Source organism: Mesoplodon densirostris, chromosome 20, assembly GCF_025265405.1.
Source record: "Mesoplodon densirostris isolate mMesDen1 chromosome 20, mMesDen1 primary haplotype, whole genome shotgun sequence".
Taxonomy (NCBI): Eukaryota; Metazoa; Chordata; class Mammalia; order Artiodactyla; family Ziphiidae; genus Mesoplodon; species Mesoplodon densirostris.
Window position 1 is genome coordinate 30,549,561 of NC_082680.1, and position 14,417 is coordinate 30,563,977.

Here is a 14,417-nt window from a genome sequence, read left to right on the forward strand (position 1 = left end):
ATTGCTTGAGCAAATTAACACATCCTCTGGTCCCTGGTATGCAGCAATTTTTGTCAGCAGGCAAAGTCAGCAATACACCTTCACTGTCCTACCTACCCGGGGTCTATCAACTCTCTAGCCCTATGTCATAATATAGATCTTGATCACCTTTCCCTTTCACAAGATATCATACTGGTCCATTACGTTGATAACATGATGTTGATTGGACCTAGTGAGTGAGAAGTAGCAGCTACTCTAGACTTATCATTAAGACATTTGCTGTCAGAAGGTGGGAAATAAATCCGACTAAAAATTTGGGGCCATCTATCTCGATTTCTAGTGAAATTTCTAGGAGATCAGTGGTGTGGGGCTTGTTGAGATACTCGTTCTAAGGTGAAAGATACATTTTTGATTCTGGACAGTCCTATAGCCAAGAAAGAGGTACAATGCCTAACGGGCTTCTTTGAATTTTGGAGACAGCATATTCCGCATTTGAGTGTGTTTCTCCAACCCATTTGCCAAGTGACCCATAAAGCTGCTAGTTTTGTATGGGGCCCAGAGCAGGAGAAGGCTCTGCAACAGGTCCAGGCTGCAATGCAAGCTGCTCTTCCAGTTGGGCCACATAAGCCAGCAGATCCAGTGGTACTTGAAGTGGGAAGTGGCAGACAGGGGTGCTGTTTGGAGCCTCTGGCAGGCCCCATATGTGTATCATGGTGAAGGCCATTAGGATTGTAGAGAAAGGCCCTGACATAATCTAAAGAGAACTATTTTCCTTTTCAAAAACAACTTTTGGTCAGCTACTGGTAGAGCCTTAGTAGAGACTGAACACTTGACCATAGGCCACCAAATTATACCGCAACCTCAGCTGTTGATCATAAACTAAGTGTTTTCTGACCACCAAGTCATAAAATTGGGCTGCACAGGAACATTCCATCATCAAATGGAAATGGTAACTGTGATCAGGCCCAAGCAGGCCCTGAAGGCACAGGTAAGTTACAAGAAGCAGTGGAATAAATAAATGCCTGTAGTCCCAACTACCACTGCAGTGCCTTCTCTCAGCTTGCATTTATGGACTCATAAGGAGTTCCCTATAATCAGCTGACAGAGGAAGACAAGACTTGGGCCTAGTTTACAGATGATTCTGCCTGGTGTGCAGGCACCACTTGAAAGTGGAGAGCAGTAGCCCTACAGCCCCTCTCTCGGACATCCTTGAAGGATAGTGGTGAAAGGAAATCCTATTAAAAGGGCAGAACTTCAGGCAGTGTACCTGGTTGTGCAATTTGCTTGGAAGGAGAAATAGCCAGACATATGATTATATACCAGTTCTGGGCTGTAGCCAGTGGTTTGGCTGGATGATCAGGGACTTGGAAGGAACATAAATGGAAAACTGCTGACAAAATTATTTGGGGAAGAAGTATGTGGCTAGACCTCTCTGAATGGACGAGAAACAAGAAGATGATTGTGTCCCATGTGAATGTTCACTAAGGGTGATCTCAACAGAGGACAATTTTAATAATCAGGTGGAAACGATGACCCATTTTGTGGATACTAGTCAGCCTATTTCCTAGCCATGCCTGTTATCACCAAATGGGCTAATGAATAAAGTGATCATGGTGGCAGAGGATGGGCTTAGCAACCTGGCAGCACCACTGCTGAGTGCCCAATCTTCCAGCAGCAGAGGCCAACACCGAGCTCAGGATACAGCACCATTCTCAGGATGATCAGCCACCTACCTGGTGGTGGGTTGATTACATTGGACCACTTCCATCAAGGAAGGGGCAGTGTTTTTTCCTTATTGGAATAGACACTCTGGGTTCAGATTTACCTTCCCTGTATGTAATGCTTCTGCCCAAACTGCCATCCATTGATCGACAGAATGACTTACACACCGTCAGAGTATTCTATGCAGCATTGCTTCTGATCAAGGAACTAACTTCACAGCAAAAGAATTGCAGCAGTGGCCCTGGGCTCATGGAATTCACTCTTTCCCCACCATCTTGAAGCTGCTGGCTTGATAGAATGGTGGAATGGCCTTTTGAACACTCTATTACAGTGCTGGCTAGGTGGCAGTGTTTTTCAGGGCCGGGGCAAGGTTCTCCAGAAGACTGTCCAATATATGATGCTGTTTCTCCAATAACCAGGATTCATGGGTCCAGGAATTGAAGGGTGGAAAGAGGAGTGGCACCGCTCACTGTTACCCCAAGTGACCCACTAGCAAAATGTTTGCTTCCTGTTTCCCGACTTTAAGTTCTGTTGGCCTAGAGGTCTTAGTCCCAGAGGGAAGAATGCTTTCGCCTGGGAACACAACAGTGATATCTTTAATTGGAATTAAGATTGCTACATGGCTACTTCGGTTCCTCATACCTCATGATCAATAGGAAAACAAGGGAGGTAAGGTATTGGCTGTGGTTAATGACCTTGACTACCAAAGGGAACTGGACTACTACTCAACAATGGAGGTAAGGAAGAGTATGTATGAAATACAGGAAATCCCATGGAATGTCTCCTAGTATTACCATGCTCTGTAATTAAGGTCAATGAAGAACTAGAACTCCATCCAGAAAGGACTCCTAATGGTGCAGACCTTTCAGAAATGAAGGTTGGGTCAGCAAAGCAGCTCAGGTGCTTGATGAAGTCAAAGGGAATGCAGAGTGTAGAAGAAGGTAGTTATAAATACCAGCTACAACCATGTGACTAGTTACAGAAATGCAGACTGTATTTTCGCAAGTATATTCTCCTCATTTTGTTATGAATACATTTGTCTGTATATAAACATATATTAAGCAAATATCTTTGCTTTCTTTCCTCTCTTATTCCTTTATCATGTATCGACTTTATATAAGTATTTAAATATTTTAAATTTTACATCATAGTATTTTAAGTTATAAAATATCAGGAGGAGAGTAAACATCACTCACTCAGGGGTTTTATCTCCTCTTCTGGAAAGAAATTAGGGCATTTTTGGTTGTATGCAGGATAGTTATATCACTTTAGGCAGAGTTATGACCTTTATTTGGAGATTAAGTATGGCTTAAGGAGATGCATATGGGTGCCAAGTTGACATGGGGGAGACTTGTCATGGTTAATTTCATGTGTCAACTTAGGGATGTTCAAATGTCTGATAAAACATTATTTCTGGGTGTGTCTGTGTGTCTTGGGAAGAGATTAGTATTTGAATCATTAGACTGAGTGAAGGAGAGACTACCCTTACCAATTCGAGTGGGCATCATTCAATCTTTTGAGGGCTTGAGCAGAACAAAAATGTAGAGGAAGGTCAATTTGCTTTCTGCTTGAGCTGAGACATCCACCTTCTATCCGGGGACACCCACGGGCACTCCTGGTCCTCAGGGTTTTGGACTCAGATTGGGACTTACATCATTGGCCCCCCATTTCTCAGGCCTTCAGACTCACACTGAATTACGCTACCAGTCCTTTCCCGGCTCTCCAGCTTGCAGATGGCAGATCTTGGGACTTCTTTGCCTCCAGAACCATGTGAACCAATTCCTATAATAAATTTCCTCATCCCTCCCACCCCCCCTATCTATCTATATAACTCCTATTGCTTCTGTTTCTCTGGAGAACCCTGACTCACACATTTATATTATTGTACCTTCTTCTTAGATTTACCTTTTGCACTATGGTATGTTCTTCTTTATATCTACTAATGCTTTTTGTGTTAAAGTCTACCAAGCTTTCTTTTGTTTAAAGTTCCATGGTATATATATCTGTCTTTTACTTTGAACCTTTATATAACTGAAATTGTCTTTTATAAGCAGTGTATAATTGACATTTTTTCCAAATTTTTAAAAATTTTTATTGTTGTCTTTTGATTGGTTATGGACCATGAGAGTATAACACAACCACACACCGTTGCAACTTAAATAACAGTGGCCTTTAATCATGGTATTGCATGTATTATATTATAAACTTTCCTTACGTCATGCCTACTCATTAACAGAGTTAATGCCTACTGACTAACAGAATTAATATGAGGTAACTTTAAAAATAAGAAATATGTAATATAAAAACTCATAAACATGCATTCCTTGCAAATAAGTTATTTGTGGTATTATGTTATATATGAAAACTTCTATCTTTTCTTGACAGATGAAAGACAAAATGCACAGGTTTTGAATCCCAGGTAATCAGGCAAGGCATGTATGTTTTCTTTTCCATTTTTCCTGTCCATCAAAGATAATTACTCTGGTAGAATAAATAAAGGAGGGAGAGTCACCTGTATGATCAATTAAGTTAAAAATGATGATTAATTCAACAAATGGCATGAGGGTACACTTATTTTGAAGTCGAGTTCTATCATGTATCAATAATTTATTTGTAACCAACATTTTGAATACACAAATGCTAAAGAACTAAGCATTGTTAGAAAAAAAGAGAAAAGATAGCACTCCAAGACATATTTTAGGTGACAGATTTACCATGTCTATGATATAGCTTACAATATTGAAAAATATGCCTCAATTTGATTTTTATTATATGCAGCTATATTACTATCTTCATTTAATATACATTTATATTATTTCTATCTAATACATTGAATTTTCTGTTTGTTTCTTCCTCTCATCCTAAAATAGTTGATACTTACTGTGATACCATGAATTCTTTGTTTTCCAGGCTAGTCTTTGGTCTCACTGTCACCTTCCTGTTGCCTATATATTTAAAAATAAAAATAATCATTTAAAATTGTATTTTCCTCAAAGATGGTTCTACAAACCTCTGTACCATTTATCAGTATTGAAATAGTTTTGAATCCCTATCTGAGATCTGGGAGCAGTCACTACTTAAGAATATCTTACCACCAAGAGCACCTCTTAACTGGTAAGAAAGACTAATATGAGAAAAAAGCAAAGTAATATAAGTTTACCTGGAAATGAACCCAGATCATATTTATATTCATAACATTATTAGCTAAATAGTTTTACACTTTTTTTTACCATTCATATTCTGCCCAGTTTTTCCACAATAAAGTCATCTAATATAAGAAAATTCCTTTAATATGTTTAAATATTATCTGAATTATGTGAAAATTTTATGTTACATATTACTTCAGCAATTTTACATAAACTTTTCAAAATATTTCTATGAAATGTATTCTCTTTTAATTAGTATTATCTTATCAACTTTAAATACTTCAATAAAATTCTTTAAATATTTGAATAAAATTCATTTCATTTTAATTAAGATGAAGGGCATAGATGTAAAACTCAAAGGCAGAAATTATTTTATAGCAATTTCCATGAAAGGAAATAAACCAATTTTAATAGTTGTTTTATTCTTGAAGCATATTTTCAGATATTTATAAGGTTATTTAATTAAAAATTTTTTTCTGTAGATTAGCCATGGCTATATCTAGATTTTTCAGTTTTACTATTATATATTAATTTCTAATCTTTTCCAACTCTGGCTGCCTCTCAATTTATTTAAGTGCCTTAAAGCTTAACTACTCTCCTAAATTTCCATGCTATGTTTTAATAAAATAGTGTATGCAAAATTCTTTGAAATATATAAATATTAAAAGTAAAGTAATAATATTTAATACATATTTAATAATTAAGATCAAATAGTAAAAGGAGGTAGATAAACACTAATTAGAAATTATTTCTACTTAAATTTACCCTTAACACACTCCAAGTTGTTTTAAGATTAAAGAAATTTATTATTCATTATATTGATCATTAATATATTACATATTAAATTTCCATATAAAGATAAATATATAATCGGAATTATTACTAGTTATATCACCATAATGTTATTTATTGATAAGTTACTATGTAGGCCAAGTAATTACAAAAGTAATGAATCTTAAATATAAAATTAATATACTCATCGCTTGTATAGTCCTCAGTTCTCCATTTTTTTCTTTGCAAATAAACTTTTACCAGTGTAACAATCAGTACACAGAGAATAATGAAAAAAGGAATGAGTAAGAAAAATGGCCATCTCGTAGGTTTGGAATAGTAAACATTCTCAATATAGCGCCTGTCTAGGAGAGAAAACACCAGTGATTTGAAAGCAACTACCAGGAATATAGCAAAACCATTTCTGCATTTTAATATGACTATTAGAATAAAATGTTTAAACATTTAATAATTTTATAATTAACATATTTTATATGAAGTGGATAACTTGACATCCTAAATGCTCAAAGTTAGACTCTTCTCTTACATAATAGTCCTATATTCCTTGCTTGTTTATTAAGAACCTTCTATTCCATGTAATCTCTTTTCAGATCTATCTCATAATACAGACGAAAAGAATTATAGTGTGATCCCAGGAAGAACTGAATTTTCCTTCAGTACTCAATTTTTTTTGTAAGAAATATTGCATATGTAATAGCATTTCAATGAAGTCCAAATTCTTTTCTTTTATTGCATTGGTATTTATTTTCATGTTTCATCTAAGAAATTAATTGCTTATCTCAAGGTCATGTAGACATTTCCCGTGTTTCTTTCAAGAATAGTTTTAGCTTCTACATTTAGATTTATCGTCTATCCCACATGAATTGTGAAGTAAGTTGTAATTTTGAGATTCACTTGGCCTTATGTGGATATCCAGTTGTTAGAATACAATGTTTTGAACTGACTTTCCTTTCCCGTTGAACTATCTTTGTACTTTTCTTGATTACTGTAACTATATACTAAATTTATATTATTCTAAAGTTAATATAAGGCAAATAGACTAAGTTGTCCTACTTTGTTGTACTTTATCAGAGCTCTTTCGCTATTCTAAGCACTTTTGTGTGTATTTTAGAATCAAATTGTTGATATCTAAAATGTTTCATGCTTTTATGATTATTTTTATCTATAGATTTAATTTGGTGAGAATTGACATCTTGGCAATAATAAACTTTCCAATAGGTGAGCATGGCATATTTCTCCATTTACTTGTATGTTTAGCATCTATCTGCATTTTTGTTTTAGTTTCAGTCTTGCACATCTTTTGTTAAACTTATTCCTAATATTTTATATTTGATAGTATTGTAGATGGTACTGATTTTAAGTTGGTTTTCATTTACTGCTGCTAGTATATAGCAATACTATCCACTTTTAAACATTTCCTTTGACCTTCTAGAAGTATTTTTGTAGAGTCCTTAGGATTTTTGATGTAATTAATCATATCGTCTGCATCATCCTTTCTAATCTTCATGCTCCTGATTTTTTGTTCTTTACTTATTGCACTGGCTAGGGCTTAGGGTAAAATATTGACATGGTGAGAGCAGACTTCGTTGCCTTGCTCTCAAATTTTGGAAAAAACAATGTATTTTATCATAAGATATATTGGCTAAAATTTTTTTGTTGATGCTTTTTATCATATTAATGAAGTTTGCTTCTGTTGGTAGTTTGTTGCCTTTAAAAAATTCATAAATAGGTGTTGAATTTTGTCAAATGACTTTTATTCATCAAACGAGAAAATGATACACATTTTAAAAATTCTTAATTTGGTGAATTGCACTGATTGACTTTCAAATGAATGCTTACATTTATGTTTATGAAGTATATTGTTCTGTAATTTTTTCTTTGTTAACTTTCTTTCTGGATTTGTCATCAGGGATATGTTTTCCTCATACAGCGAGGTGACGGGAGTCACTTCCACTGCTACTTTTTAAAATGGTATTTCTGCCTTGCAAAATCTTGCCAGAATTAACCTGTGAAACCATATACATCTGTATTTCTTGTTGCTGTTATTTTTGTTGGTGGTGATTTTCAAAAATCACAAATGCACAAATCATGAAGTTTGGGCTTCTGATTTCTTGGTTATACCCTATGATTTATAATTCCTTTTCCATAAGGAGTAGCCCTTATAACCCTTTTTACATTAGAGTAGCTTTATCAGTCTACTTTTACCCATAATTGATTAGGACTTGAAGAACATATGTATTATCTTGACCGTTTTCAGTCTGACTGATGTAATTCCTTAAAAATGTATGGATCTCTTGTGTATTAAATAAAAAATACACCCCATTAAATGAAACCACACCCACAAATCTTTTTTACATAAATCTGTCTATATTGGACTCTGGTGAGGCTGCTATAAAATAACCTATTTAAGACTCATAGTAGCCTTATTGTTAGAGAGTTTTTAAGAGGCAGTCCAGTACAATACTTAGAAGGCTTTTTGTATATTGATAGATGAAGGTGTCTAAGAGGCATCACTTTAAGTTTTTCTGAGGTCTTAACAGAGGGGTTTACATACGCTTGACAATTTTTATCTGAGATCAAATTTTATTGCTCAGTATCTCAAATTTAGCTGTTAGCCATTTCTTACTTTAAGAATGTTTTGCTGGAAGAATTCAGGAATAAAAATTAATTTTACTTTCAAACCAAATAAATTATAGCTCTTTTCAAGTAAAATAGACATTTTACTTGAAAACTGAACTCTTCCTTCATTAATAATTACTATCATCTTGTATTTTATCATAGGTAACTTAAGTCACCCAACTTAGAAATCTTGCTGACCAGAACCATGAATTCTACTTTCCACATTACCACAGGCAGCAAGGATGCCACACAATTCACTACTTCATAATAAATGTCCTAATTTTTCCAACTTCTAATAACATGTTTTTAAGCTGTCTTTGAATTGCTCACCAACAGTCTTCTCGAGACAATGTCAACATATATCAATAGTCTTCAACAGTTTCCTGTTCTACCTTCCATGCACCATCCAATTCCAAAGCTAATGGCACATGTTTTAGATTCTTGTTATATAAATATAAATACACCATCTGGTACCAACTTGTGTGTGTGTGTGTGTGTGTGTGTGTGTGTAGAGAGAGAGAGAGATTGTGCAAGAAAGTATCCCTAAATTTAGTAACTTTTAATTTTTTTAACTTTTAATCTTTTAATTTTGTGTGTCATCAATTTGGGGAGGGCTTAGTTGCATGGTTGTATTTTTATGTCTCAATGTAGTCAAATTTCATGTACAGCAGATAATTTTCAACAGAATGAGTGTTCCAATAATGAGAGTTTGAAGCATTCATATTCTAAAAAACCCAATCAGAATCTGCAGGAAGACCATGGAAGTCTCAGAATCTCACTTCTGTATATTTTAGTGCTCAATCACATCATTAAAACCAACCTGGATTCTAGGAAACAGTCCTCACTGGGGAAGCAGTATGGATGTGCATGGTAGAAGCAGTTAATTGCTGTTAATTTGAAGATAAGCTGACCGTTCCCACTAACATAGAAATAGTTTGGTGATACATAAGTATGTTATAATGTTTTTTACTTAATCTATTACTGTATGGTCTTAAATACTATATTTGAAATGCTGGAATGAATGTGGAAATGTTACGAACTAAGTCTGGCTCAAAATCTGCTTGCTTTGATTTTCTGTAAATATAGGTTTTTATATAAAAGAAATCTAGTCCTAAGCAACACTGGGTCTGCCAGCTTGCTCTAAAATCCATCTCTACTTTGAACCAAAAAATGTAGAAAATTATATTTCCTAAGCTCCTTAACCTTTGGTCTTCTAGTTAGGTTTGGCTAATGGGATTCACTGGATAAAATTTGGAGGGTAAGAAGACAGAAATCGCCATGGTGTTTAACCCTCTCTGTCTCCAGCATCTGCAGTCGTGTCCCTGTATCCTCTACACTTTCACCTCATGCTGGAGAGTACCTCTACCTGTGTTCTAGACCCTAGTATATAGCCCTGACCACAGTTACATGTCATGCGAGATGGCTTAGATTCTGGTTCTAGTAATAACATCTCCATTTATTGTGCCTTTAGCCCTAAGAAGTGGTAGTGGATTCCTGTGTTGCTAATCTCTGGTTGCCTCACTGTTCTCTGATTGGCTTTTATCTCTGCCGTTTTGTGTTACCCCATGCCTTGTATTGAATTCCTTCTGTATGAAAGGCTAAAGTGATTTCTATTTTCGTGCCTGGGCCTTTACTGACATACCTTATTTATAACATATATTTAATATGTTATAACACATTAGTCTCTGGAAGGAAAACATAAATTAAATAGCCATATATGGTGTATTGTTTTATGTTCAAACATAATCTAAATATAAATTGGTAGACAAAATACTTATTTTAGTAAATTTAATACATGAAAATGTTATTTTAATTAGAATTTCTATTGAAATCAGTATCAATCAAGTATCAATCAATACTTACCATGTAGGCCTGGTACTGAGGGTGGAAAGTTGCCACTGTCAATACTCCCACCTTCCCATGACTCTAGTGAAACTTGGCAATTTGGAGGTAAATATGTAGGGTTACAGTGACAGTGCCTTTTATTATTACATACCTGAAACAGGAGAAATATCATAAAATAGATAGCTAAAATTATTTGTGTTCACTTAAAATTTTGAAATAATATCTAGGTCAGATAAGGCTGATTTTCTTACGTGGTTTATGAATATGACTGTGTGTGTGTGTGTGTGTGTGTGTGTGTGTTTAGCTGTGCGTTTGCTTTCCAAATATCAGTCTCAGTGATTTCTATTCTTGTCTCATAGTGCTGATACTTACACCTTGACTGTGGCATTTTTCTGGAGTACAGTCATAATTCAAGAATGAAGAATCTACACATTTCTTATTCTTGCAGACCTAAAAAGGATATATCCCAAAGTAAGTTAACTGTACAACCATCTATATTTGGCATCTAATTAAAAGGATTCCTCATTATACTGACATAAGAGGTATTTATTTAATAATAAATATTAATATACTAACAATAAGTGATTAATTCATAGTGCTACTATGTTTTCAGCACTAGATGAGACTGATTATCTGAAAGTAAATAAAACAATAAAAGCATCTTCCCTGCTTATACTGGGATAGCAAGTACAGACACGAAATAAATAACAGTAAAGGTAAATGTGTAATAAATACTAAAATAAAATAGTTTTATGAAATAATAAAAACACAGAATTTATCTAATATATGAGGACAGTGAAACTTTTTTATTGAGCTCTGATGTTGAACATGACTTAATCAAGCATAGACATGAAAGACCAAGTACTTATAGAAAAAGAGTAAATATTGAAAATGACCCTACATCATATCTATTATGAAACTGTTAAGAAATATTTAGGGCACTGCAGTTGTTACACAAAGAATAGCCATTCAAACATTATTTATTTATTTATTTATTTATTTATTTTTTTGCTGTACGCGGGCCTCTCACTGCTGTGGCCTCTCCCGTTGCGGAGCACAGGCTCCGGACACACAGGCTCCACGGCCATGGCTCGCGGGCCCAGCCGCTCCGCAGCATGTGGATCTTCCGGGATAGGGGCACAAACCCGTGTCCCCTGCATCGGCAGGCGGACTCTCAACCACTGCGCCACCAGGGAAGCCCCAAACATTAATTAACTAAATATTTGAGTCTTACGATGCGCCTGCCCCTGAGAACACAGCAGTGAACAACAACAACAACAAAACTCATGTTGCTCATACTGCAGTAAAAGATATAGAAACACACACACAACAAAAAATCTATATGTGATGTGACACAGGTTATTATGGAGGGTTTGTCTGTGTCTTATAGTCTTAATCAGAAAATTGGTCTATAACCTATAAGCAATTGATGGTGTTTAGAGATTTAATTGGAAGATGGAAAGCTGATAATAGGAGGTTTTGAAAAAGAGAATGTAAAAGGCAAGAGAAAATATAGAAAGACAAACTAGAATAACATTACAGTAGTCCAGAAAAATGACAACCATAGAGTGAAATTGAGTGGTACTGGTGTTGATGAAACAGTTGTTGTGTTTGAGACAGAGTTAAATAGTTTGATCCACCTAAGTTTAGTGACAGATTGTATAGAAGGGATGAAAAGAGAGATGGGGCAACGACACCAAGGTCTCTGGTATGTCTAACTTTCTTGGTTGTGGTACAAGTAATGGAATGAGAAAGCTAAGCATAAAGCTCAAAAGTTTAGAAATATTATTTTTTGAGACTTCTTTTTACTTGTAATATCAAATAATACTACACAATGAGATAAAATAAAAATTATTTTTAGGCACAGAAATTGTGAGACAATGTGATTCCACAAAAGTAACCAAAACCTGAAGCCAGCATTCCTCCCATGGTCATCAATGGTTAAGGATGTAGTATTTAAGTGATTATATGCACCGTACACCAGTGACAGAATTAAAAGCAGGTTTTACCAAATCCTGAAAAAATAATCTGGAGGGTGACATCAGCAAAATGGTGAACTAGGAAGCCCCAAGTCTTGTTCTCCTTTAGAGATCCTAGAAGAAGAAGATGAAGAAAGGGGAGGAGGGGAAGGGGGGGGAGGAGGAGGCAGGGGGGGAGAGGGAGAAGAACTGGCTAAAGCAACCCATAGGAGCTCTGGAAGCAGTCAAAGATCTACTGCAGCTAAGCAAATGCCCAAACAAACAAACAAAAAGCCACAATCAAAATGTTAGAAAGTTTTGTAGTATTTTGCTCAAACCTTGTCCCACTACTTCTTGGGCATGCCATAGTCTTGGTCTGGAGGAGACAGCAGCTGAGTTTCCAGTTCCCTCCCTTGAACTGAATGGAGTAGAGGACGCCTTATTTTCAATATTCTAACCTGTCTGGGAACTGCCTGAAGACTGGTCTCTGTTCCACCTAATTCAGATCTCAGATGGACACTGCTCCAGAAAACTGCAGGGAAACTAAGACTTGTAGACATTTGGAGCAGAGAGAATGGGTGGAAACATACGATAGACCATCTGAGGCTCCAAGGCAACCCTGGCATGAGACTATTTGGAAAAACAAGACATTAAAAAACACACATGTATGTGGGGAATAAGAAGAGCCACAAAAAGACCCAGGAAAGATGCATATTCACAAAGATCTCAGAGACCACAAGCTTTCTCCTCAGGCTACTCCCAAGGCTCAGAGCACACCCAAGAAATTAGAAAAGGACTACGCTAGCACAGAGCCAGACTGCAAACAGTGGGAGAAATGGCTGTTTTTCAAAAGTCCAATTTTTAACAAAAAAATCACATGCTATAAAAAGAAACAGGAGAAAAAGGAGGAAAGAATATGCAATGGATATAAGACAGTATCACCAACAAGTGGTGCTGGGAAAACTGGACAACCACATGTAAAACAATAAGATTAGAACAATCCCTCACAACATTTACAAAAATAAACTCAAAACGGTTTAAAGACCTAACTGTAAGGCCTGTAACCATAAGACTCTTAGAAGAGAACATAGATGGGATACATTTTGACATAAATTGTAGCAATATTTTCTTGGATCAGTCTCCTAAGACAAAAGAAGTAAAATCAAAACTAAACAAATGGGATCTAATTAAACTTAAAAGCTTTTGCACAGCAAAGGAAACTATCAACAAAACAAAAAGAAACCTATGGAATCGGAGAAAATATTTGCTAATTATGCAACTAACAAGATGTTAATATCCAAAATATATAGACAGCTCATTCAACACAATATCAAAACAAAAACAAAACAGTTAAACAATGGGCAGAAGACTGAATAGACATATTTCCATAGAAGATATAAAGATGGCCCACGGGCTCATGAAAAGATGTTCAACATCGCTAATTATTAGAGAGATGCAAATCAAAAACACAATGAGGTATCACCTCACACCTGTTTGAATGGCTCTCATCAAAAAGTCTACAAATAACAAATATTGGGGAGAATGTGGAGAAAAGGGAGCCCTTGTACACTTTTGCTGGCGATGCAAATTGATACAACCACTATGGATGTTCCTTAAAAAAGTAAAAATAGAATTACCATACAACCCAGCAATCCCACTACTGGGTATACATCTGGAAAAAAGAAAGACACTAATTCAAAAACATACATGTGGGCCTCCCTGGTGGCGCAGTGGTTGAGAGTCTGCCTGCCGATGCAGGGGATACGGGTTCGTGCCCCGGTCTGGGAGGATCCCATATGCCGCGGAGCGGCTGGGCCCGTGAGCCATGGCCGCTGAGCCTGCATGTCCGGAGCCTGTGCTCCGCAACGGGAGAGGCCACAACAGTGAGAGGCCCGCGTACCGCAAAAAAAAAAAAAACAAAAAAAACATACATGTTCCCCAATGTTCACAGCAGCACTATTTACAATAGCCAAGACTCAGAAGCAACTCAAGTGCCCATCAACAGACTACTGCATTTAAAAATGTGATTTTTAAATATATATATGTATATATATATTTATAAATTTATTTATATAACAGAATATTACTCAGCCATAAAAAAGAATGAAATACTATTATTTGCAGTAATGTGGGTGGGCTTAAAGAAAATTATGCTTAGTGAAATAAGTCAAAGAGAAAGTCAAATACTATATGATATCACTTATATGTGGAAACTTAAAAAGAATACAAAGGAATATATATATATATGCAAAACTGAAACAGATATAGAAAACAGACCTATGGTTGCCAAAGGGGAAATCAAAGTGGGGAGGGACAAATTAGGGGTATGGGATTAACAGATGCAAAGTGGTATATA

General features: G+C 35.7%; 1 protein-coding gene across 1 annotated transcript in view; it reads right to left on the reverse strand.

Moving 5' to 3' along the window:
* Window positions 1-4,612: 4,612 nt before the first annotated feature.
* Window positions 4,613-14,417, reverse strand: part of LOC132481281 (disintegrin and metalloproteinase domain-containing protein 2-like) — a 91,514-nt gene continuing 81,709 nt past the window's right edge. Inside the window, exons 17-20 of the mRNA XM_060086031.1 lie at window positions 10,476-10,553; window positions 10,122-10,254; window positions 5,824-5,983; window positions 4,613-4,646 (exon numbers count right to left, since the gene is read on the reverse strand). Coding sequence (XP_059942014.1) covers window positions 4,613-4,646; window positions 5,824-5,983; window positions 10,122-10,254; window positions 10,476-10,553 — 405 coding nt within the window. The remainder of the gene's footprint in view (window positions 4,647-5,823; window positions 5,984-10,121; window positions 10,255-10,475; window positions 10,554-14,417) is intronic.